The sequence below is a fragment of the Molossus molossus genome, unplaced genomic scaffold (genome assembly GCF_014108415.1).
Source record: "Molossus molossus isolate mMolMol1 unplaced genomic scaffold, mMolMol1.p scaffold_m16_p_3, whole genome shotgun sequence".
In the NCBI taxonomy this organism is placed as follows: Eukaryota; Metazoa; Chordata; class Mammalia; order Chiroptera; family Molossidae; genus Molossus; species Molossus molossus.
The window spans coordinates 103,724,869-103,749,970 of record NW_023425366.1 but is presented as its reverse complement, the minus strand read 5'-3'; the positions used below and the strand labels follow the sequence as shown (position 1 = coordinate 103,749,970).

The window sequence follows — 25,102 nt, the reverse complement described above, 5'->3', positions numbered from 1 at the left end:
CACAGTCAGAGATGCAGTCTTAACAAAAACCACTCAAGGAGCATTTCTTTTTGCCTTTAAGTTAAACTTCTTAGGAACCTGGGGTCCACTGAACTTCACACACAGAAGTCAGACTCCAAAACACTATGGTGGGCACCCTCCTGGGTCTCTGCAGGGCTCCGGTGGGGGCTCCGCCCCGTGGACTCCGCAGCTATGAGGCAGCGCGCGCCCGGGGGTTTGAGGACATAGGTGCCTGGATTTCTTGGGAAAATGAAGCCATTGCTCCTGACTTCTTGGGTGCCTGGCTGCAGAAGCTATTTTTAGAGCCACCTTGACAGCAAAGAGACTGAAGACTGTGATCTCAGACTCCAGATAGATAATGCAAAGTGTCAGCCCAAACGTCCCTACTTCAGGGGAGCCTGGATAAAACTTCGCTGCCTTAAAATCTTTAAAATCTGCTTGGTTTGGCTCAGCAGTTAGAGCATCGGCCTGCGGTCCAGAGAGACCCGGGTTCGGTTCCCGCTAGGGGCACGTATCTGGGTTGCAGTTTGTCCCCGGGCCTGGTTGGTCGTGCGGGTGGCAACCGGTGGATGTGTCCCTTTCACGTCGATATTTCTCTCTCTCTTCCTCTCTCTCCCTCCCACTCTATCTGAACAAAAAATGGAAAAATGTCCTCGGGTGAGGATTTAAAAAACAACAACAACAAAAAAAAACTTTAAAATCTGTGCAGGGTCAATGAACTGACTAGGCCCCGGTGCCCAGTGAGGCGGTGGCCAGGGGCTGCGTGCGCGCTGGACTGCTGACAGCCGTCAGCAGGCGGAGGAGGGCACCGCGGGCTCCGCCACCACCGCTGGTAACGACCCCCCCAAGCTCTGAAGGGAAACACTACCTGTCTTCTCTGCCATCCAGGAGAAATGACACAGTCACGAGTTCCTGTGTTTCCATAAAAGAGCAGAGGCAATGGATAGGGGCTGGGCTCCAGCGGAGCCTCCGACGTGACAAATGCTGCGCGACTGGGAAGGCCTGATAAGAAGCGAGCAGCCTGGAGGACAAAACTCTGGCAAATACAGCGGGAGAGCTGGGCGAGTGGAAAAGGCTGGGAGCTAGTTACCAGCTGCACCCCAGCGATCGCGTCAAAGCACCCCCTGGAAACAACCGCGGGACACTGATGCTCTGAGGACCAGGTGGGCCGGCCGCCGGCACAAGCAAGCAGTTCTACAGCGATGCGGAGAAAACCACGGGGCAGTGGGAGGAAGTGCACACAGGGCACTCCCTGCTCTGAACCCAGTTCCAGGGGCTTCTTTCTATAGTTATGTTTGGACTTTGAGGGTGGAGTGGGAAAGAGAAATGGGAAGGGCAGGAGAAGGAAGGAATATGAAAAGGCCCAGAAGATGGCACGTGTTGGGGTTAAAGCTACCGAAATAGTGGCTGGAGCCTCCTCTCTCTGCTCCACTCACAATTGTACCAGCTCCAACCAAAGGAATCCGAGCTACCTCCTCCTGCCAGATCAACTGGCTAAAATGGATGGTATTGCTGCCCCCCCCCCCCATTTATATCCAGCAACCACCCAGAACTGGGCATTTAACTCAGACGTAGTGTCTTCCTTTTTTTTTTTTTAATTTAAATTGAAAACAAATCTCACCTGCTCTTCGGCAGCCCGCCACACTGAACCTCTGTCAGCGAGGAGGAAAGCTTTTCCAACCTTGTTCGGATTCGCGTCCTCGCGCTGTGACTGTCACAGTGCATGAGGCCTCCGCTTGTCAGCGCAGGCACGGTTACCCTGCGAGCCTAGCTCTAGCTCCGGGGCACTGCCTGGGGACTTGGCTTCCCAAGCAAAGGCATCCAGCAGCGACATCAATGTGTCATGCAACGAGGAAGAGCCATCTACCAAGGCTGGCATTGAGGTACATAGGCGATGCCGAGAAATACCATTCATTTCACCCAAAAGCGGTGTGTTCGCCATCATATCCCCACACTTCCGTTTCACAGTGAACAGCCTCCCTGAGGGACTGACTGGAAAAGGTGGGCCCCTTATGTTCCTGTGCAAATCCCTTGGCATCAAAAGTGCCTCTCCTCCTCTGGCACCAGGGTTCTGTGTAGGGCACCAAGTCAGGGGCAACCCACTGATCGGGCTGTTCGTCATAATCACCTGGTTGTATGAATGGACCACATAACGTGTAAAGGGCTGTAGGATTCCCACAGCAAAGAGTAAGGCTTGCCTTTGTAGGACAAGGAGGGCAAAAAACAATGCCAGCAATAAGAATCACGACAGCCTGCATTTTCAACATTTTACGTGTGTTATCTCATTTAATCTTCACAAGGACTCTGTAACACAGATGAATGTCTCCATTCACAGATGAAGACTCTGAGGCACAGACAGGTTAAGTAACTTGCCCGAGGTCTCAAACAATGGGTCCGGAGCACATCTCGTTGTCTTACAGAGCAGTGCACTGAGGGTCAAAGCCGGTGGTCATATCTAGCCTGGAAGACAAGTCTTGGGATCCCGGACATGTTGTTTCTTCCCATCACAGAGCCGACACCTGGGGTCATTTGAGAACCACCTGGCTCCCAGCTGTGGAGCGGGGTATTCTTTGAGCACCATGAGGAGGCAGCAGTCAGCTAAGGCCGGCTATGCAGGGTGGACAACCGGACGGTGATGTCCTGTTTCCATGGGAGCATACCTGCTGCGTTCCCAGGAAGTGACAACGCTGACAACGCTTCTTCAAGGTCCTGACGACTGTGGTCATTACTAGGCATTCTTTCCAGCTAACTGACCAAACAGCAAATGTTTCCAAGAGATAGATACGTCTTCCATTAGACAACCTTACAGAAGGGCTGGCTCCCCTCCCTGGCTTCTCCAGCTGTCACTGTCATTCACTGAGTCCTCATTTGGGGTCTCAAACATGTGTCAACATGGATAAATTGCAAGAGGACTGGAACACAGGAGTGTATCCTCTCCTCTGCTTAGAATAGAGGTTTGTACACAATAGGAGTCGATAAGTGTCATGAAGCAACACTACAGAGCCAACCCCGATTCCTGACCCTGTTTTATAATAATGCTTTTTCCAGAGAGATAGGAATCCTTGCAGTGTGGACTGAACCACACCTTCTATCAACAGGGCTCCTCCAGGATTTTCCCCTGAAGAAAGCCAATAGAGTTTTGTGGATGTATTTTTATTTTTAAATGTAAATTGCCCTGTGTCTTGCTTCTGTAGTAGAACTTTATTAACGAAAACATTTGATTTTCTACACTACCTCATGCCATAACTTAAAAGAGCTTTCAATTAGTGCTTGCTTTTAATCTGCGGGACCAAAAACTTTGTTATGGAAATTTTCTACTGGAACAATACATCTTTAAATGCTGGGTAGGTTTTATGGATAAGAATGTTAAAATCTCATTCACACAGAGAAACAGACCCTGTTGGTGGCCAAGTGAACAGGTCATTCCTAGGATACTGGAAGGCAGGAAGAGACGGTAGAGAAAGTCTAGGTTTTCTGCCGTGATTTTACTTTTCCTGAGTTGCGACCGGCTTCACCTGGCCCCTGAGCTAGATTCCTTTCCCAGCCTCTCCTTTGCTAGACCCCAAATGAAGGACTAACCACTGTGGTCTTCAGCCTGTCCTTACTCACAACACACTGCAACTGGCCAGCACCGTATGCACAGCTCGGTTTCGTCAACAGTCCCAGGTGGGTGGGCCCAGCTCTGTGCAATGCTCAGCTTCTGTCCAGGATGCTCCTTGGTTTCGGAATCCCTGCTCGTGACTCTACCATGACAAATTCTGCCGCTCTGGGGTTGGATCCCAGTTCAGGTGCCTCTTGTACTTTGTGCTGCCCTGAAACTTCCCATGAAAGGGGGACCACACAAGACTCTGAGCTGAGAATTAAACTTTCTCAGTACCATGCTAGACTGACCACCTGCCATCTGCTGGTGGCCAGCAGCTCCTAAGATAGAATTCACATTCCACTTAATGAATCTATTTAGAGTCTACAATTCAATCGCTTTTAGTATGTGTAGAGTTGTGTAATCATCACCAAAACCAATTCTAGAACATCTTCATCACTCTCCCAAAACATCCCACACCCCATGGCTGTCACTCCTCCTCACCCCTCCTCCCAGCCCTAGCCAACCACTGCTCAACTTTATCTCTCCCAGTTGGCTTTGTATTCACTCATCTACACCACTGGACCACTGGACAGAGTCTGCACTCCTCTCTTGCCAGGCTCCTGGAATATCCTGTCTGAGGCCCTGGGCGGTGCTATATTAGTCTAACCTCTGGAGTAGCCAAGGTTAGTCATATGGGTGCTCCCTGCCTCCATGAGTGACCTCCAGTAAAAACCCTGAACACCGAGGCTCAGGACAGCGTCCCTGGTAGGCAGCTCTCCTTGGGTGTTGTTACACATCCTTGCTGGGAGAACGAAGCATGGTCCACGCTCCTGCATGGGGAGAGGACCACTAGGAGCTCACACCTGGTTCCTTCTGGACTCTTTGCTGTGCATCTTTCTCCTTTGAAGATTTTAATCGATATCCCTTCACTGTAATAAATGATAACCTTGAGCAGTCATTTCCTGAGTTTTTTTTAGTTCTTCTACTGAACCGTCAAACGCCCGGCTGACCTTGGGGACCCCACACACCCTTGTTTTTACTCTAATTGTGTTGTCTCCCACAGTCTCTGTAGTGCCAACCCCCTGCAGCTTGCACGGCCCAGCAAGTCACCCCCCCTTTTTTGTTAATTCCTTACCCAAGGATATTTTTCTATGTATCATTAGCTAGAGTGGGAGGGAGGGAAAGAGAGAGAGACAGAGAGAAACATCAATGTGATAGAGCCACATCAACTGGTTGCCTCCTGCGTGACCCAACCAGGGCCAGGACAAACCTCAACCGAGCTACGTGCCCTTGACCAGAATCGAACCCGCCACCCATTGGTCCACGGGCTGACGCTCTAACCACTGAGCAAACCAGCCAGGGCAAGTCACCCCTTTTCCAGGAAATACAACATAGGGGCAAGAACACAGACTCTGGACCGATTAGACCCGAATCCCAGCTTCACCTCTTACTAGGAGTGTGACCTTGGGTGAAGTGCACATACCCTTGTCCTCAGCAGCCTCTCTGTGAAACAGCGATAGTAATACTCATTTCACAGGGCCAGTGTGAGGTGTAAATGGATTTCTATTGTGTAAACCTTAAGAACAACGCCTGGCACACAGAAAATTCCTGGGTTAGCTATGGTTTTCATGAGCTTTTCTATGCATTCCACTCAGAACGTCCCCTCTTTCCCACACGCCCTCTCTTACGTGGGCTGAAGTGTAGAGATGTGCACTTGGGCCCCGTCTCTAGCCAGCCTAGGAACTCCTCCTGGAGGGTCATGTAATTTACTAACACTGTGCCCCTGGAAGGTCTACCGCAGGCTGAGCATCTAATTGGTTCCTAAAATATATTTGCTAATGCATAGGGAAGCTATCTCTATTACAAAGTCAAAGAAAACCGGATTCTTCACTTAATGTCCTCTGTGTAAGCTACCAGAGTCCTCTATGCAGGAAAAAATAACCTCCTCCTTTTACATGCATTTGTGCACAGCCTCTGAGAGCCCAGCCACTATGCACATCCAGGACAGCCTTTCCACCGTCCAGCAGGCTCTGATGGCTCCTGTACCTTATAATTTATGATCAAATTACATGTTGAATTAAGAATTGCTAATTGTTAATCACCAGCTTGAATTATTTATTAATGAGTAATGTCACTGATTACAGGGCCACCTAACACAGGGCGGGCGGGCATCACCGGCGCGTCACAGCACACATCTCAGCTTCCAGCCAGTGCCCCGAAAGCAATGTGCTGCAACGTGTCCCGTCTCTGGCAAAGTCGCAGGATTTTACACCTGGGGAGAACTAGAAAGTCAGCTGATTACCAAGCTGTGAGCTGTGGACCTCAGAAGCCTGCTGATCTCAGCCAGGTTCTTTGAATTCCTGGTGTATCCAACCCAGGAGCCTTTAGGCTAAATGTATTACATCCCTCATTCTTATCTTCGCTACTATTGTTCACATACGGCAGTGGGCAAAAGTAGCGTGATAGGTGTGAGTATGCCAAACACAGAGTGTATTCTTGAGTTATTATTTATTTAGTCACGATTAGTTATTTATTATTGTTACTAACCTACATACATAATGTTAGGAATAATGACATTTAACTTTGTATCAAAGCACAGCTGAACTCATAGTAAGAAATGCTGGTGGGAAATGTATAGAATTTCTAGCCCTGGGCCCTCACCACAGCCCTCAATTAGTTTTCCTGCTCTTGGCCAGCTCACCCATTCCCATTCCTCCCAGCAATTATTCCAGACCTTTGTCACTTTTCCCTAGACCCCGCGCCAAGGCCTAACTCTCACGGTGAGCAGTGATTTTTCTCTCCTAAATCATGAGGAAAATGTGGGTCATACAGTATGCGTTCTCTCTGATCTTCAGGACCAAACTGCTCCTCGGTTCTTGACCCCTCCCACTCCTCCGCCTTCAGAGCTCTCTGCCAATCAGCGCCCTCCTTCTATGGCTTCGGCCCCTCCCGCCCTCCTCCTTCCAACCCTCAGTGAGTGGACTGTGTTAAAAGGGGACCTTTCATGCTCTCATCTGGGCTGAGGATGTTCAGACACTAGGCGCTGTATTCAAAGAGACCGTGCAAAACGTTCAAAGCAGAAAACCGAGCAGCAGTTAGCTGACTATGAGGATGATGAGTGACATCTGGGGGAGGAACGTCCGAAGTTTTCCAGGAGGGAGCTGTACCCTGCATCCCCTCCCCAGGCTGGGGCTCAGTGCTCTGGGCAGTGGAGAAGCGTCCTCCTGGTGCCTGAGTCCTCTTAGTGGGAAAGGGGCCTGTGAGCAGGGAGCCTGGGTGGGAAGTCGCCTCTTCCCTTCCATGCAGAACAAAGGTGCGTAAACCCTGGAAATCAGTGGAACCCAGAAAGGATGCTGAGCTGTGGCAACTTTAAAAAGTCACTATAAAAATTCACTTATAAAGGGGGATGAAGGCCCTGGTCAGGTGGCTCAGTTGGTTGGAGCGTCGTCCTGTACACCAAAAGAAGTTGAGGGTTCGATTACCTATCTGAGCACATACCTAAGTTGTGGGTTTGATCCCCGGTCGGGGCATGTATGGGAGGCAACTGATGTTTCTCTCTCACATCAATGTCGCTCTTCCTCTGTCTCTCTCTCCTCAAATCAATAAATGCATATCCTCAGGTGAGGGTTAAAAAAATAATAAAATAAAAAGGGACGAAGTACTGATTCATGTTACGTGTATGAACATGGGTAAACCTTATAAACTTTATGCAGTAAAAGAATCAAGACACTAAAAACCACATATTGTATGATTCCACTGCTCTACATTGTCCAGGAGAGGCCAGTGCCTGTGGACAGAAGGCGGCCTGGCGCCTGCTGGGCTGGAGGAGGGGAGGAACAGAGAGTGGCTGCTTCGTGGGTAGGGGCCTCTGGGAGATGAAACAGTTCTGGAACGAGATAGTGGTGATGGCTGCACAATACTGTGAACATACTTCAGACCAGTGAATTCTACATTTTAAAATGGTAAAATTTATGTCACGTGTATTTTACCACAATTTTTTTTCTTTATTGATTTTTAGAGAGAGAGGAAGGGAGAGTCAGAGAGAGACAGAAACATCAATGAGAGAGAACATCAATTGGCCACCTCCTGCTTAATAATATCCAAAGGGCCATGAAAATGCCTTCCTACAATTAAATATCTCCATCAACTATAAACAAATTAAGCATTTTATAAGTGATGCTACATTAAAAAGAGATCATTGGTATGTGATTCTACTTTGTACATCAGAGATGCGTATAAGCTAATGACTCATGATCATGACTCTTATTTTCTAGTCTTTTAAAAATGCCTATTCATCATCTGTTAATGTTACCGTAACTCACAGAACACAGCCACATTTCCTCTTTAGTTAGTGCCTCACCTATGGGGACAGCGTGTTTGCTGGGCATCCCGCAGGGCTGCAGGGTAGTCGCTTCTTCCCCTCTGTTGCTAACACCGCCAGCACACCCTCATTCCCTTGCCTGTCAAGGCCAGAGGTCAGCCTTCCTGTGTGTCATGGACGAAGCATCATTTGGCCAAAAATATGAAACTCACTGCATGTCAGCCCGTCATTCGAATTCATCCCTTCAAAACATGAGAGCCAACGGGTCTTGAAGCATTCTTCATTGATATGTTTTCATCACGGTAAATTACTTGTGACATGAAATTTACTATCTTAGCCATTTTTGCATATGCATTCAGTAGTAGTAAGTGTACTTAGGTTATTGTGCAACCAATTTCCACAACTCTTTTCATCTTGCAAAACTGAAACTCTGTACCCATTAAATAACAAATGCCATTCCTCCAGATGTCTCCATGGACTTGGCTATTTTAGGTACCTCATATGAATTATATAGGTTTGTTTTGTTTTTTGGTGACTGATTTACTTCACTTAACATAATGTGTCCAAGGTTCATCCATGTTGTAGCATGTGTCAGAAAAACATGTGGTAGCATGTTTCTTTTTAAAGGCTGAATAACATTCCCTGGCATGTATATACCACGTTATGTTTATCCATTCATCTGTTGATGGACACTGGGTGGCATCCACTTTTGACTATTGTGAAGAATGCTGTTATAAACATGGGTGTACAAATATCAATTTGTGACCCTGCTTTCAACTCTTTTGGGTACATATCCAGAAGCAGAATTGCTAGATCATAAGGTTGTATTTTTAATTTTTTGAAGAATGTTTTCCACAGTGACTGTGCTTTTTTATATTCCCACCAAAAGTGCACAAGTGTTACAATTTCCCCACATGGTTGCGAACACTTGTTCTTTTCTGTTCGTGCTGGTTTTTATTAATAGCAGCCATCAAAATTGGTGTGAGGTAGTATCTCGCCCATTGCATTTTAAATATCCCAAAGGTTATGCTTCAGTTCTCAGACGACACCTTAGTGACAAATCTCCATCACTATTTGCAGAGAGCCAAGAGTGTGACCCTGCAGCATTGCGTGAAGACACTGAACATCTAGGCTGGGATGGGAACTGAGCGACAGAGAAAGTCACTGGCCCCAAAGGTCACCGTCCTTGTTACACAGATTTGCCCATAGGTGGCTCTTCTCTAATGCAATTCTTCAGCTTGCAATTTGAGCAGGAAAATAAAAGATCGTGGGGCAGGGGATGGGATGCTGGGGTGGGGGGTGGGGAGAGGGCCTGTACATCTCACAATCTAACTCGTTTATCAAAAATTCGTAAGCTGAGAAAGAACTTCATGGCTACCTGTAAAATGTTCTCACCGCTATTCCACTATTCCTGCTTGCTACCCCCCTGTACCAGCAGCACCCTAAAACTAGGACAAAGAAAGAATGCCTCTCCTACCTCCTCTGCCTTAAGACAGAACTGTGAAGGCTGAAGTCAATCTGGCCCTCAACATCAAATCACAGACAGTACTGAACTATAACTCAAGCATCACCTTGATGGGAAAAGCAGGGCATTTGTGGTGGACTGAATAATAACCCTCCCTCCCCAAAAGTCCACCTGTGAATGTTACCTTACACGGGAAAAAGGACTTGGCAGATGTTATTAAGGATCAGGAGATGAGGAGATTACCCTGGAGTATTCATGTGGACCCCAAATGTCCCCAGAAGGGTAGGCAAGGAAGTCAAAGAAGGAGCCGCGTGATGCAGGAAGCGGGGGAAGGCATGTGATGAGCCGCGGAGTGAGGACGACCTCCAGAAGCTGGAAAAGGCAAGGCAGCGGATGCTCCCCTTGGCCTCCAGAAGGGCCTAACTCCACAGACACCTTGAGTGTAGCTCTGTTAAGGCTCATTTCGGATTTCTGACCTTTAGAATGGAAGAGAATAAATGTGTGTGCTTTAAGCCACTAAGTTTGTGGAAATATGTTACAACAGCCATAGGAAGCGAACATGGCATTAGAACCCAACTTCGTTCAACAGCCTCCCTATGTGAGCTTCCCATCTGGAAGGCCATGGGATCTGACTCCTTGTTTCCAGGGAGGCTGCGTGAGACTGAGGGCAAGGGTCTTACAGAGCTGCCCAAGGGCCCACAGTCACCCCAGGCCCACACGACTATTGTCCTTTTCTGTGTGTTCCTGCGTCATGAAGAAGAATAGGGAGCACTGAATAATGAAAGAGCCCAGGAATGAATACGTTTCAAACCTCAAAATCTCAAACAGTGTGAGCATTCCTACAGGTAACCCACAGCTGGCCTACGTGACCTGGCTGTCCCCTACCCCACCCTAACTCTGTTTATCTCCAAGAAACCAGACAGCCTGCAGTTAACAGTTCCCTCCGGAGAATCGGCCAATTAAAACCAGCTGAGATCTAGATGGACGCCCATGGTCCTCAAATCTCATTATAATCTAATCTCCATGCTGAATGGTACACCCACCAAGCACCAGGACAATTGACAATGACCATGAAGATAACCAGAAGGGACCACAAAAAGACAGAAAAGAGGTGGAACCTTTGATTCTGGGGGAGAATCACAGCCCCTTTCCCAGAAAGATCATGAATATTCCTCCTTCATATTTGCCTGGACCACCCCTTCATTTCTACCCTCCTGGATATACAACTTCTCCCCAAGGCAAATTGAGAAGTTGATCTGAGAGCCAATATGCTTTTGCTTCTGCATTCTCTGGCCACTGAGTTATTATTACTTTTCTTCCATAGCTCCACTTTTAGTCATGGATAGAACAATTAAATAAAGCTTGCACTGAACAGAAAAGGAGCCCCACTTGAGATTCTGAAGGGGGCGTTACGCGCCCAGGGTAACACCGTCGACTCAGTCTTTCAGTATTTCTGATTGAGAAGCTGCCTCTGAAAGCTGTAGCTGAGGAGCAAAACGCTGTGCCGGTCGGACTCCGAAAATCCCTAAAGCAGCCATTTGCACACGGCGCCTCCATCCCCAGGAGTCTCCCAGCCTCCCTCCCGTGGCTCCTCTGTCCTCTGGGATCTGGGACCCAGAGGCCACCAGAGCTTCCCTGCCACAGACCTGATGGGGAGAGAAGGGTCTCCGGCGTCCCACCAGTCTTTCGGGGGGCTGATGTACATGCACCATAGCTCCCAGCTGTACCCGTGGGCCGAGTTCTCGTACCGCTGCACCTCAAAGGTGTCCTGCTTGATGTTGTCGATGGATGGGAGGATTACCCGCTTCCGGTTCTCCTGGATCCGGGACAGTACCGGCTCGGCCCTGAAACACAGAGTACAAATAAAACCTCTCTCCTGAGGTAGCTCACCCCTCAACGGGCACAGACCCCCGAGATGGCAGGAAATGAACAGAAGCAACACAGCTAAAGGTTAGGCTTTGGCGGGCTGGAACCCCGATGGACACTGAGGCTCCCGAGTGGCAGTGGCCGGTCCCAGTGGGAGCCTGCAGCCCAGGCCCCGCCTGCTGGGAGGCCACCGTGCTGAAGCCTGCAGGAGAAGCCTGGGGGGAGAATTCAGAAAGTGCCTGCCTGCCTTTTATCCCCACAGTGCAGGCCAAAGCAAGGCCCTGGGACTCCAGTGTGCCTGACGCTGCAGCCTCACACAGAGTTTTCAGCTTCCCCTCAGGGCGCTGGTGGCTGCCTCTTGTATTTTCCCAGGGAGCTGAATTCCCTTTCTCAAAATAGGCCACTCCCGCCCTTGATGGTCTGGTTCTAATAAACATTTCACGAGCTCCTTTGTGTGTGTGACTATTTCAGTTGTTTTAATTGATTATTTAATTGATTTCTTAAAAGGGATCTAATTGAATTGGTTAGCAATGGCTGGCCGGATGAATTAAATGCAAACGCAGGCAGAATCCTGCCTCCCAGGAGCCTGCCCCTCGGGCCCTGCACCAGGAGATCGGCAGAGAGACCTGGCTCGGGGTTCTAGGTGTAGCCCTGCTGGCTTGGGAGAAAGCAGATGGTAAGACACCCTGCCAGCGTGTGTGTTCGCAGCAGATGCAGGAAGGGATGGTTGCTCCCCGCGCTCGGGAAGAAGATGGCTCTCACACGCCAGGACATTAATCTCCCCGCTTAGCACAGAGCGCAGGCTCTGGAAAAGTGTCAAGTGAAAATCCCATTCCTCTGCATTATTTGGAAGAATAATGAGAGCGCTCGGCCTACATCCCATCTCTTTTCATTTGCAGCTATTGAATTACCTGTTGGCTCACTTCATCTTTCTATTTAAAGCGAGCAATAAAATATATGCTGGACCATTTACTGCCTCCAATACTCCTGCACACACCATCTAGGCTGAAGCCAAATGGGACGGACTCGCCACAGCTTCGAGATAGGCTTCAGCGCTCTGCCCCCTCCAAGCCTTCACTAGTGCTGCCCTCCTCCGGGAATGCCCTTTGCCCCTGGCAGGGATCTGGCCACCTACGGAGGCTTACTAGAGCGCGTGCCACCTCTTCCAAGAAGCCTTCCCTAATTCCCCCAGTAGGAAGGCTCTCTCCTCCCTTTCAACTCTTAGGCCATCTTCTCCACCTCATTCAAGTCACTGACTACAGGCTGCCTTTGCGAATCTTTAAACACATTTTCCTAATGAGCTAAGGAGAGCTCATATTCATTGATTCTTCACTACGAGCTAGGCACCATTCGAAACACGTCAGGTGCTGGCTAATTTATATCTCACACCAATCCCACTGAACAGACACGAGGGTCATCGTTGTACAAAGGAGGAAATGAGCTCCAGGGAGGTTAAGTCGCTTGCCCTGGGCACAGAGCCAGCTGGTGGCAGAACCAGGTTTCTAACCCAGATGGTCTGGCTTCAGCCCTAACCTGGAAGCCCACGGCCTCCCTGAACGGACCACGCTTCCCAGGGTGGCCTGGTGTCCCGCACTGAGAAGCATCCAGGCAGTGTACTGAGCGTGGGGACAGAAGGCCTGTTCAAATAGTGCTTCTGAAGGGAGGAGTTTGATCTCCAGCCTGTGACAGAAGGTACAACTGTTCCCAGCAATCGGCTCCCCTTCCAGGGGACACCCTGCCTACTACCAGCAGCCCACAGTGTCTCCCTGCAGAGGGGTGTACTCTCTCCCTCAACCCTAATCAATGTTTAGCTTGGACATACGACTTGCTTTGACCAGGGGAACGTGAACAGAAGGGACGACGTCACAACAGAGCAGAACCTTTCAAAGTCACTGCAAGATTCATCTGTGGTTCTTTACTCTGGGCCACGAACAGGGTATGTCCTCGACAGGCGTGAACGCGGAGGACACGCGGAGCAGAGCCGCAGACAGCCCACAGCGGACGGCCACGTGGGCACGACAGAAATCTCTGTCGTCGTCAGTCGGGAGGCTGGAGATTATTACTGCGGGACAGCTGGGTGAAAGCTAAGACAGTGGCTGCCCCAGAATGAGGTCTCCCAAGGACATCTGACGGTGACTGAGACTGAGCAGACAACAGTCAGATTTCTCCCTGCTCCCAGTTTTATCCCTGACTGTGGTCTCACTCTCTGTTCCAACCACGCCCTCCCCCATTCTTCCAGTGGCTCCAAAGAAATCAGGGAAAACATCCCACCTCCCAGACTCTGACTGCAGGTCCTGAGTGCCCCTAGGGTTCAGCTGGTGACCTACCAGCCAGCGGTGAATTCCACGTGGGCATCAAAGAAGCCAGTGACCTGGCCGGTGGCCGCCTTCCAGCCCTCGATGCGCGCGCGGATCAGGCCCTCTCTTTTCTGATTGCGCACGACCTTCACCAGCCCTGGGTAGCGCTTGTGGACGTACTCCTCCAAGGGGGCCTTCAGCTCCTCTGTGAATGACAGAACACAGGAAGGTCCATGACATGTCATTTCCAACGTGAGTCCAACCCACTGGGATGCCCACAGATCCTCAGGAAGTCCAGAGATCGCAGAAAAGTCAGTGATTTTAGTAGGAAAGGCAACTCAGTCAGGGAGTCGGAAGACATCGGGGGCACTCCAGCCCAGGACAGCCATGTTCTTCCAGCGTCCAAGCTGCACACCTGGACAGAACTGAGGCCTGGCTTTCACTTCCTCACTGCCGCAGGCTGGCAACTGTTCTCGGAGGTTTCTTTTCTTTCTGGCCCACTGTCCTTCCCTGGCCCGCATTCCTCTCCTCCCACGGTCCCTGGTCCTGTTTATCAACTGCTCTGTGTGTTTCCATCTGCACATACCCTGGTTCTTACAGGACGTCCTAAGTGGTCCAGACACATAGTTATGCACTAAGTGCAACGTTAACAGGGTTGGTGCTTTGGTCTTAGGATGTAAAAGAAACTGTTGTCCACTCGTGGGCAGATGATGTTAACAGACCGCACACATCTCCTTTTGCAATAAGCAGGTGGTGTACAGTGTTTTATTTCTATGGTCTAATTTAATCCTTACAGCTATCCTAGAAGTTGCCAGATTAATTCCATTAGTCACCAAGATTAATTCCACATCACAAATTAAGAAACCATCTCAGGGATGCTAACCTGTTCCAACACCGCACACCTAGCAATAGAGGAGCTGAAACACAGGCCAAATGTGTCCAACTCCACAGACTTAAAGGTTGATAGCATTTTTTAAAAAAATTTTTAAATTTTTCTTTATTGATTTTAGAGAGAGAGAAAGGGGGAGAGAGGTATAGAAACATTGTTGAGAGAGAACATCAATTGGCCACCTCCTGCATGCCCCACAACTGGGGATCAGGCCCACAACCTGGGCATATATCCAGACCAGGAATCGAACCAGTGACCTCTTGGTGCATGGGTTGACGCTCAACCACTGAGCTACACCAGCCAGGCAGCTGATACCTTTATTTACATAAGGATCATCAGATGTAGGAGGCCAAGAGGGGCTTCTTAGATGTGCACCTCTAAGAACCCACCCTTGGAGTGTCAGCCCCATGCTACAGGACACTCACAAGTTCCAGGAGCAGCCCAGGTAATTGACGAGCAAGCTGTCCACAAACAGTCCTTTGAGAGACATCGCTACCTCTGAGTGTGCTCTAATGAAACCCAGCAAGGCTGTATTACAGATATTGTGCAGACCTCTCACATCCTGGTTATGCAGGGCAACTGTTGACAAATTAAAGCCATACATCTGCAGCATATGTAGGGGCTGACCTCGTTAGGTCATGGCTGTTGTCCCTGGGAATGATACAGCATGTGACCCAGGAAGAAACATAGAGGATGGGGTGTTCGGATGGATGGGAGTGAGAGAATCCCCAAGGGTACGGAGACATAAAATAGGTCCTGTCAGCCCAAGGCATGGATGGTGAGGAATGGGAGTGTGATGGGGTGCACTGTGTACTTCCCAAGTTCACGTGTGCTAACTCCAGTACCTCCTAATTAGACCACATTTGGAGATAGGGCCTTTATAGAGGTTATTATGTCAATAAGGTGATTAGGATGGGCACTAATCCAATCTGACTGGGGTCATTACAAAAATAGGAGATTTGGGGTGACATCAAGTCAAGCTAGTAGCATAAGTAAACACTGTGCTCACCTCCTCCCACGACCACATCAAAATTACAACTAAATTATAGAACCACCACCCATAAAAACCACCTGAAGATTAGCTCAGCAGAACTCCTGTAACTAAGGATATAAAGAAGAAGCAACATCAAGACTAGTAAGTGGGACAGAGACATGAAACCAGCTGGTCCCATACCCACGTGTGGTGGTAAAGAATGAGGAGGGACACCTCAGCAGGGGAGGTCCCCACCAAGAAGCAAGAGATTCCAGCCCTACACAGGGTTCCCCACCATGGAGCACCAATGTTGGGAAGAGGAGTCCCCACAATAACTGGCTGTAAAAATCAGTGGGGATTCTGTCCCTGTGAGATGGAGGGCTTCTGGAGTCCCAGGCATTCACTTAAAGGGTCCAAGCACAGATTTCCTCACTCACAAAACCCTACCCAAGCTCCGGTGAAGAGACAGAGGATCAAAAAGCACCAGAAACATATGGGGAAGAACTGAATTGTTTGGCTTCAGGACAAGGGCTGGAGGGGCAGCTGTCTCCAGTGGTGGCAGGTGCCATTGCTCCTTTGTTGAGTTCTCCCCACCACACAGCCAGCAGGAACAGATAGACATCAAATCTGAGTCTCTATTAACCTCACTAACACTGCTCTCACCTATCCTGGTGATTCCCTGATACCTTGCCCCACTTAACTCCCACACCAGCCCAAACCTCTACCAAATATAGAGTTCAAAACACTTGATGCTCAAGGAACTCAGTGAGAACTTCAACAGAGATAGTAAGCATAAAAAATGACACAGAAACCATAAAAAAGAACAAGTCAGAAATGAATAATACAACAACTAAAATGAAGAACACACTAGAAGGAATAAACAGCAGATTGGATGAAGCAAAGAATCAAATCAGTGATTTGGAAGACAAGGTAGCAGAAAACACCCAATCAGAAGAGCAAAAACATTTTTTAATTAAAAAATGAGTATAGTTTAAAGGGCCTCTGGGACAGTATCAAGTGAAACAACATTCACATCATGGGGGTACCAGAAGGAGAAGAGAGAGAACAAAGGGTTGAGAAACTATATGAAGAAATAATGACAGAAAACTTCCCTAACCTGGCAAAGGAAATAGACATACAAGTCCAGGAAGTGCAGAGTGTTTCGAACAAGATGAACCCAAAGAGGCCCACACCAAGACACATCATAATTAAAATGTAAAAGGTTAAAGACAAAGAATCTTAAAAACAGCAACAGAAAGACAGTTACCTATAAGAGAGATCCCATAAAACTATCAGGTGATTTCTCAACAGAAACTTTTCAGGCCAGAAGGTGCTGGCAAGACATATTGAAAGTGATGAAAAGCAAGAACCTATAACAAAGATTAATCTACCCAGCAATGCTATCATTTAGAATTGCAGGAGAGATAAAGAGCTTCCCAGAAAAGGAAAAGCTAGAGTTCATCAACACCAAACCAGTATTATATGGAATGATAAAGGGACTTCTTTAAGAAGAAAAATAAAAATATGAATAATAAAATATATATCTATAAATATAAATATATATATTTTTATTTTTTTTTTTTATTGATCATTTTACAGAGAGGAAGAGAGAGACAGAAACATCCATGTGAGAAAGAAACATCGATTGGCTGCTTCTTGCACATCCCCCACTGGGGATCAAGCCCGCAACCTGGGCATGTGCCCTGGCCGGGAATGGAACCGGAACCTCTCAGTCCATGGGATGACACTCAATCCACTGAGCCACACTGGCCGGGTTCAATAATTACTTCAAATTTAAATGGATCAAATGATCCATTCAAAAGACAGAGTGGTTTAATGGAGAAAAAAACAAGACCCATACATATGCTGGCCACAAGAGACCTACTTCAGGTAGAAAGATACACATAAACTGAAAGTAAGGAAATGGAAAAATATATTTCATGTTAATAGAATTTTTTAAAAAGCTGGAATAATAATACTTACACCAGACAAAACAAGGGCTATAACAAGAGGCAAAGAAGGACAATTCATATACAACGGCCAAGATATGAAAGCAACTGAAGTATCTATTGGTAGACAATAGAATAAAGATGTGGTACAGGTGAACAATGGAATATTACTCAAGCATAAAATATAACTCAATCTTACATTAGCAACAACATGAATGGAGCTTGATGGTATTACATTAAGTGAAACAAGTCAGACAGAGAGAGATAAACACCGTATGATTTAACGTACATGTGGAATCTGCAAAATAAAATAAAAGAACAAATAAAATAGAAACAGACTCATAGACACAGAGAACAAACTGATGGTGGCCAGATGGAAGGGGGCTGAAAAAGATGAAGAGATTAAGAAGTACAAGTTGATAGTTACAATAGATCTTGGGAATGTTAAGTACAGCATAGAAAATATAGTCAAAAGTACTGTAATAACTATGTGTGGTACCAAGTGGGTACTAGATTTACTGGGGAATGAATCACTTCATAAAGTACATAAATGTCCAACCACTATGCTGTATGCCTGAAAGTAATATACTATTAAATGTTAACTGTAATTGAAAAGTAAAAAAATGTAACTTTAAACCAAAACACTGGACACACACACAATCACCAGGGACATGCACACAGAGGACAGACCATGCGAGGATGTGGTAAGAAGGCAGCGACCTGCAAACCAAGGAGAGAGGCTTTAGGTACAACCCCGTTGACACCATGACCTCGGTTGGACTTCCAGCATCCCCACCAAAATGGGAAAATAAGTTTCTGTTAAGACACCCAGTCTGTGGCACTTCATTGGGGCAGCCCTAGCAGACTGATACAGAGAGGCGTCTGCTCGGAAAGGAGAGGGAATGGAACCTGGGTGGGCGGTGGCAGAAACTTCTGAGGAGGCCAGCGTGTGGTTGGGAGTGCACACCGGAGTCAGACTGCCTTGGGTTCAGACCAGCATTTATTACCTGGGGGACCCTGGGCAATTCAGCCAGTCAATTTGTGCCTCAATTTCCTCACCTAGAGGAGGGGGACCTCATAGGTTGTAGTGAGCATTAAACAAGTTAATATACCTAGATGTCTAGAATTATCCCTGGCATCTAGCATCAGGGACATGCTCAACATTGAGCAGCCGTCTTAGTAATCATCATCCCTCTAGGTAGGTGTAGGACTCTTAAACAGAGATTTCAGAGCAGCCCCGGGGATCTGAGGAAGCCATGCCCAAGATGGAAAAATAGGCCAAGCACTAAAACTGGGGCTCTCAGACTGGCGGGCACATCAGCATCACTGGAGGTGTTGACACAGAGTGCCGGCCCCTCCCCTACAGGTTCATTTTCAGAAGGTCTAGGCTGGAGCCCGAGTATTTCTGTTTCTAACAAGACCCAGCAGTATCCATGCTCCAGTATAGGAACCACACTTGGAGGACCACTGAGCTGGAAATACGTAGGACAGTTTTAGCACATGCTCAGCAAACAGGACACCCTCAGTGGGTTATCTGTGGGGGTGTTTTTGTCGGTATGGCTACCTTCTTAGTCATCATCCCAGAGTTGGTAAGGGGGCTGGTGGAGAAGCCAGGCTGTGGGGACTCTGCTTCTTCACTCACCATAAATCAGAAGGATAACCAAGTCACTGGGACTGGGTGGCCCAGAGAATGTTCAGCTTCTAGAAACCATCTGCTACAAGTTGGCTGGTTTTTCTGTGTTAGTTACATTTCTTGGAACAATAATTCCAGCAAGAAGGTTAGGCAGGCCATGTCTGTTTGGATTTTTATTTATTCCCCAGGAGTGCTGGGGACGAAAGGACATGCCATTGGAGGCACTGGACTACACACAGGCATGACACCCATGGAAGGTGCCATGGACTCCTGCCCGCTCACCAGGGTTGGCCCATGATGGCGGGAACTGGGAATCGCTGTAAGTTCAGAAAGAACATTCTGAATGCTGAGCACTGAACACCATGCCAGGGGACCCACAGGCCCTGTTAACCCACAGCTGCGAGGAGACCCGTGTTGGCTCTGCCCAGGTGCTGGATGCCAACGCCTGGACACGCCAGTCACCATGGCTCAGTGTCACCTGGTCTCCTCATTTATTGAGGATCATGACTGAGACTTCAGGGGAGAGAGAGGGAGGAACAGGCATTTACAAGTTGGCCAAAGAGAGTATGGTTCACCGCCATTGCCCTTCTCCATGTCCAGGCTCCTGAGCTGTGGACATTAAAGGGCTTTGAAAGTGTACAGGGGCATAAAAATAGGGCCTAAGCATTTAGTAACAGCCTATGGCTCTTAAGAATAAATGAGATGTTACACAGACTTATACGCATTCCATAAATGTTATTTCTAATAATTGGTTTGTTAACACTATTGATATAGATCATGTTTAAACTTTTCACGTGGCAGTATCATTTTGAAGTGTGGCTATAGTTAGTATCATTTTGAAGTGTGTCCCCCCCCCCCATACTTGACTGACACCAACTTCACTCTCGCCTGGTCCAGGGACACAGTGTTTCACATACAACTGAGGTGAGGGCTTGGGGGATTCCGAGGGAGAGGTCACCTGCCACTAGCAGGTTTTGAGAACAAGTGACAAGGGACAGGCTTTTCTTCCCAGCCCTGCATGTGCTTCTGTACCCCATAAAGTACTGGGCTGGGCCCCTTCCCGAACTCAGAAGCAACCTGGACACAAGTGCCCCGTCAAAATGCTCACAGTCTAGTTCAGGAGGGAAGACATTTAAAAAACTGCAACGTGCAGCATCACAAGGACAATGCAGCTACAGGCCACAGGGAAAAAGGCCATGGAAGGACGGTGCTGTGTCCCCAGAGGGAAAGGCTGTTGTGGCCGGGGGTGTTCATGGAGAAGGTAGTGTTCGAGCTAAGCAGAGGTTTGAACATGGGCTCTCACTATTTCAGACAGAAAACATAAGCACCTGATTGGAGCTACAGAGTCAACACTGTCCCGGTGACTGGGAAGACGCCATTCATCAGGAAAGACAGAAAAAAGAGAGACGTGGAAGAACACGTTGATGAGTTCACCTGGCCCAGGCTGCAATGCCTGCCGCCATTCGGGGTGGGCTGCCAAACCTCGTGAATGGTCAGAGGGCAGAAGAGAAGGCACGGAGAGTCGGGGACACAGTGACGAGAGAGGACAACCTGAGAGGGTGACAGTCCCAGGAGAGGGAGTGAAGAAGACCAGACCGCACTCTGGGAACCGTGCGCACTGAGGAGGCAGCAAGACCAGCCAGAGGGTCAGACGGGCTAGAAACAGCGTCCAAGAGGCAGAACCACATCAGGGCAGAGTTTGTAAAAGGCGGCTACGTGCATTCCTTTCACAAACATGTACAGAGCACCTCCACGGCTGAAAATGACACAATTCTTATCCTCAGAGTTGCTCCACGTCCAATGTCAGGAAAATCAAATGCATTAGAGAAAATGAGAGCTGGGGATGGACCATTGATTTAAGCAAACAGCAGGTTCCTGATGGGACCAGTGAGAAACAGGAGCTCCCCTTGGGTGCCCGGGACCTGCGGGGAGGGGGCGGGGTGGGAGAGCTCGGAGAGGTGGAAGGATTCCGACAGCCTCAGGGCACTGGTGTGTTGAGCTTTGAAAATTGCCTTAAAGTGAGAGAACCCACAAGTTAACCAAGCAAAAACACGGCCCCAGGCTCACCGTGGAAGGAAACAAATCCCCGAATGTCACCCTTCACAAATGAACCCATTCTAAGACATTATATTAACAGTAAGAAAAACCCTTTACATAAAAAATGTCATTCGTAACAAATGAACCCATTCTACCACATTACAATAACAGTAAGAAAAACATTTTACATAAGATTTTTCTCCCTGACAAACTCAGAGAAGAAAACAAAAACTCATTTCTGCAGAAATAAATGTTTCCCTTCCAGTGTTATAAAATCCAATACTAAATTGGTCTAGAGCCATTTGGGAAATCCTTGCGTGTGCTAGGTTTTGGTAAATAGCATTTGGGGAGGTCAACAGGGAAGAAGCAAATGCTGCCTGTGATCAGAAGAGACCAGGAGGGAGATATATCTGCTCCTTAACAATAAAAGAAATACCTGTCACCCAGGCTCAAGGAGTACACATTGACAACAAGAAAGTTACAATCAGAACTAGAGCAAAAAACACAAAACGAAAACATGATTATGGAATTCTTGGAATTCAAAGCACGGGATCCAAACCATCAGTCCAGTCCCTTGTCTCTACATCCTGCTCAGAGGCAAGTGCTGACCTACCAGACTCATCTCCACCGGCTCCCCAAACCAATGCAGGGACCTCGGTGCCACACAGACATGGGCTTACAAGTGGCCATCACCTCGGGTTGGGCCATCTCTGTATCAACCTCACAATGATCAAGTCTTAATGGTGAGACTTATGGAACGTCCTGATTCTCCTTCAAGGTATGTCAACCTGGGAGAATCAGTCTGTTTAGAGGAGTGTTTCTCAAACTTTAACCCACACAGCATCACCAGAAGGTTTGGGGTGGGACCCAAGAATGTGCCTTTCTAACAAGTCCTAAGGGGCTGCTGCTGCCATTGTGCTGGTGAGCACATCTGAGCGGCTCTGGCGTGGAGCTGGCCCCTACGCAGCTCCACCTGCAACGAATCAGCCCCTGTGTGTGAACAACTCGTCCTAATGAGCAGCTGCTCCAGAACCCAGGTTTGCCACTGCCCTTCTCTGCTTTCCCACTACCTGGCCCTTCTTGTCCTGCCTTGTCTGCAGGACTGAGCCCTCGGAAGGACCCCAGGCCATATCATGTCTTGCCCTTTCCACAACTGGGATCCTGGTTGCTGACCACCCCAGCACGGACACCCTCACAGTTAGGTCAGTCCCCGGACCGGGACCCCACCTGTTCAGGGCGTCTGCCCCCACTCTCACTATTCCTCTTACTACCGCTGCTAGTGCTACGATTCTACCCACATCACTCCTGCCACCATCGGTGCCAATGCCACCACCACAGCCACTTATTTCCAGCCCTCGTCCCTGCCTGCGGTTGCTGAGGTTTGGGCAAGCTGCTCGCTGGGGGTGCAGGGGTTTGACAGCTGGACAAGAAAACAGCACACAGAGCATGTTCCAGTTAAAAACAAAAAGCACCTGCCTCGAAGCCTGTGTTCCTCAGAAGGTGGTCCCTAGCTGGGCATTGGCTGGGAGCTTGTGAAAATGCAGGTTCTTGCCTCAAGAGTTTCTAAGTTAATGGGCATTAGTGGGGGTTGACCAGAACTCCAGACGATGCTCACACATCTCCGAAGCTTCTCAAAAACCATTGGTTGATGTTGTTGTTGTTGTTGTTGTTGTTGTTGTTGTTGTAGTTGCTGCTACTGTGATCAAACATATTCCACCTGAAATTTACCGTTTGGACCATCTTAAAGTGTACAATTCAGGACCATGCAGTACACTCCCAGTGTGGTGCAGCATGAGCACTGCCTAGCTCCAGGACCTTGTCGTCACCCTCAGCGGAAACCCCGCACCCAGGAAGCAGTCGCTCTCCACTGCCAGCCCTCCCTCGGGCCCTGGCGACCACTAGTCTGCTTTCCGTTTCTATGATTTGCCTCTTCTGGATATTTCATAAAAATGGAATCATACCGAATGTGGCTTTTATGTCTGTAAGCCCCCGTCAGATTTGAAGGTGGGGAGGAAGAGGTAAAGGGAAGTGTGTGTGTGAGTTTAAACGCCTGGGCTCTGCTAAGGTCTGATTCCATATTCCACTGCCAGTTAGCTTCTCTGGTGCCCGTGTTGGTTCTCGGTCCCTGACTTCCAATAAGCAGACAACCAACATGGGGAGCAGGGAAGCTAACTCCCAAAGCTCCCCCAGACTCAGTGAAGGGTGTTCTGACCCTTCCGAGGGGAGGATTCAGATCTTAGGTCCGTGTTCATCCCTCGCCCCCAGCTCCCTGGCTCCCAATGGTATCTTCCAGCTTGGGGACTTTCAGGTAGCTCAGGAAGACGTGCTTTTCAACACGGAGTTTCAGCACAGACATCAGTCACCATGCTCGACATTTCTGCAGTGTCTTTTTTAACAAGATATATAGAATATTCAATACTGTCTACACGTGAGAATGATGCCGTGGAAAGGACACAAACGTGGATGCAAAACACCTGGATTTTCAGGTACGCCAGACAACATTTTTATGTTTGAAATAACCAGCAAACTAAATGCAAAAACGTAGCCATACAAAGGCCAATAGTGAGTTTCCAAAAATCATCTTTTGGTCAGATAGAGAAAGACAAGCACTGTATTACGATCTCACCCATGTGTGATCTAAAAAAAAGTGAACCTGTAAAACACAGAGTAAAATGGTGGTTACCAGGGGGAAGTGGGGTGGGGGTGTTTAAGGCTACACATTTGTAAGAAGTAGTAAATAAGCCATAAAGATCTATGCACAGAATAACAAATATAGACAATAATATTGCACTATACAGACAGTCCCAACTTACAGTGGCTCAAGTTATACGTTTTTGACTTTGGATGGTGTAAAAGGGTATTTCGTATTTTGAATTTTGATCTTTTCCCTGGGTAGCAATATGCCATTCGATATTTTGTCCTGATGCTGGGCAGAGGCAGAGAACCACTGCTCCCAGTCAGCCACGTGATCAGGGGGTAAACATCTGATAGTCTGCAGTGTACTGTGTTGTCAGCATTTTCTGGATGTTGTGTTCTGAGCATGTTTAAGGTAGGCTAGGCTACGCTATGATGTTCGGTAGGTTGAGTGTATTAAATGCATTTTTTTACTTAGGATATTTTGACCTTACAATGGGTTTATCAGGATGTTACCCCATTCTAAGTGGAGGAATATCCGTAACTATGTAATGTGATAAATATCGCCGCATCAACAATTATATTACAATATATAAATGTGTCCAAGAAACGCTGTGCACCTTAAATTTACACAATGTTACACATCAAGTTTATTTAATTAAAAATTTTAAATTAAGCCCTGGCCAGTTTGGCTCAGTGGTTAGAGTGTGAGCCCAAGGACACAAAGGTTGTGGGTTCTATTCCGGTCAAGGGCATGTGCCTGGGTTGCAGCTTGGATCTCTGGCCCTGGTTGGGGTTGTGTAGGAGGCAACCAATCGATGTGTCTCTCTCACACTGATGTTTCTCTCTTTCTCTCTCCCTTGCTCCCTTCCATACTATCTAATAAAAAAAAATCAATGGAAAAATATCCTTAGGTGAGGATTAACAAACAAACCCAAAAAATTGTTTTAATTTAAAAACTTAGCTTTTGAAATAAAAAAGGGAAGATGGAGAAACCCAATGCACATCCCAATCATTCCACATCAGGGTTTCTCACCTGTCAGATGGAGCTAGACAGTTCCAGAAATTAAGGCAGGCTTTATGGGACCTGAAGTGTATCCAATATGGAGGGGCTTATTTAAGAAAAAAAAAAAAATCTCTCCTCTGTAAATTCTACAAAATCAAACGCACAGGTGAATGTACTGACCCCCACACCCCCGCCCAGGCCTCAAAGGGGCGCTGCCAGCGAGGGTGCCAAGGCATAAGCTTCACTATCAGCTGCATGGCCAGTCCACCCTGGGGAGGCCAACTTCCCAGAGCAGAGTTCTTTTCATGCCGATCATCACGACATTACAAACATTTTAAATACTATGCCTTTCTGTACCAAAAATGAAATATTTATGTCCTAAAACTGCTAACCAAGCTGGCTCCAAATGTCTGCTAATCATGAAACACTCTTCAGATGAGTTCTCCATT

The 25,102-nt window shown here is 47.9% G+C and overlaps 1 protein-coding gene across 1 annotated transcript in view; it reads right to left on the bottom strand.

Annotated features, from left to right (window-relative positions):
• Window positions 1–25,102, bottom strand: part of GALNT17 (polypeptide N-acetylgalactosaminyltransferase 17) — a 433,455-nt gene that overhangs the window by 179,547 nt on the left and 228,806 nt on the right. The window contains exons 4-5 of the mRNA XM_036279727.1: window positions 13,563–13,737; window positions 11,016–11,213 (exon numbers count right to left, since the gene is read on the bottom strand). Of these exons, the coding sequence (XP_036135620.1) occupies window positions 11,016–11,213; window positions 13,563–13,737 (373 nt within the window). The remainder of the gene's footprint in view (window positions 1–11,015; window positions 11,214–13,562; window positions 13,738–25,102) is intronic.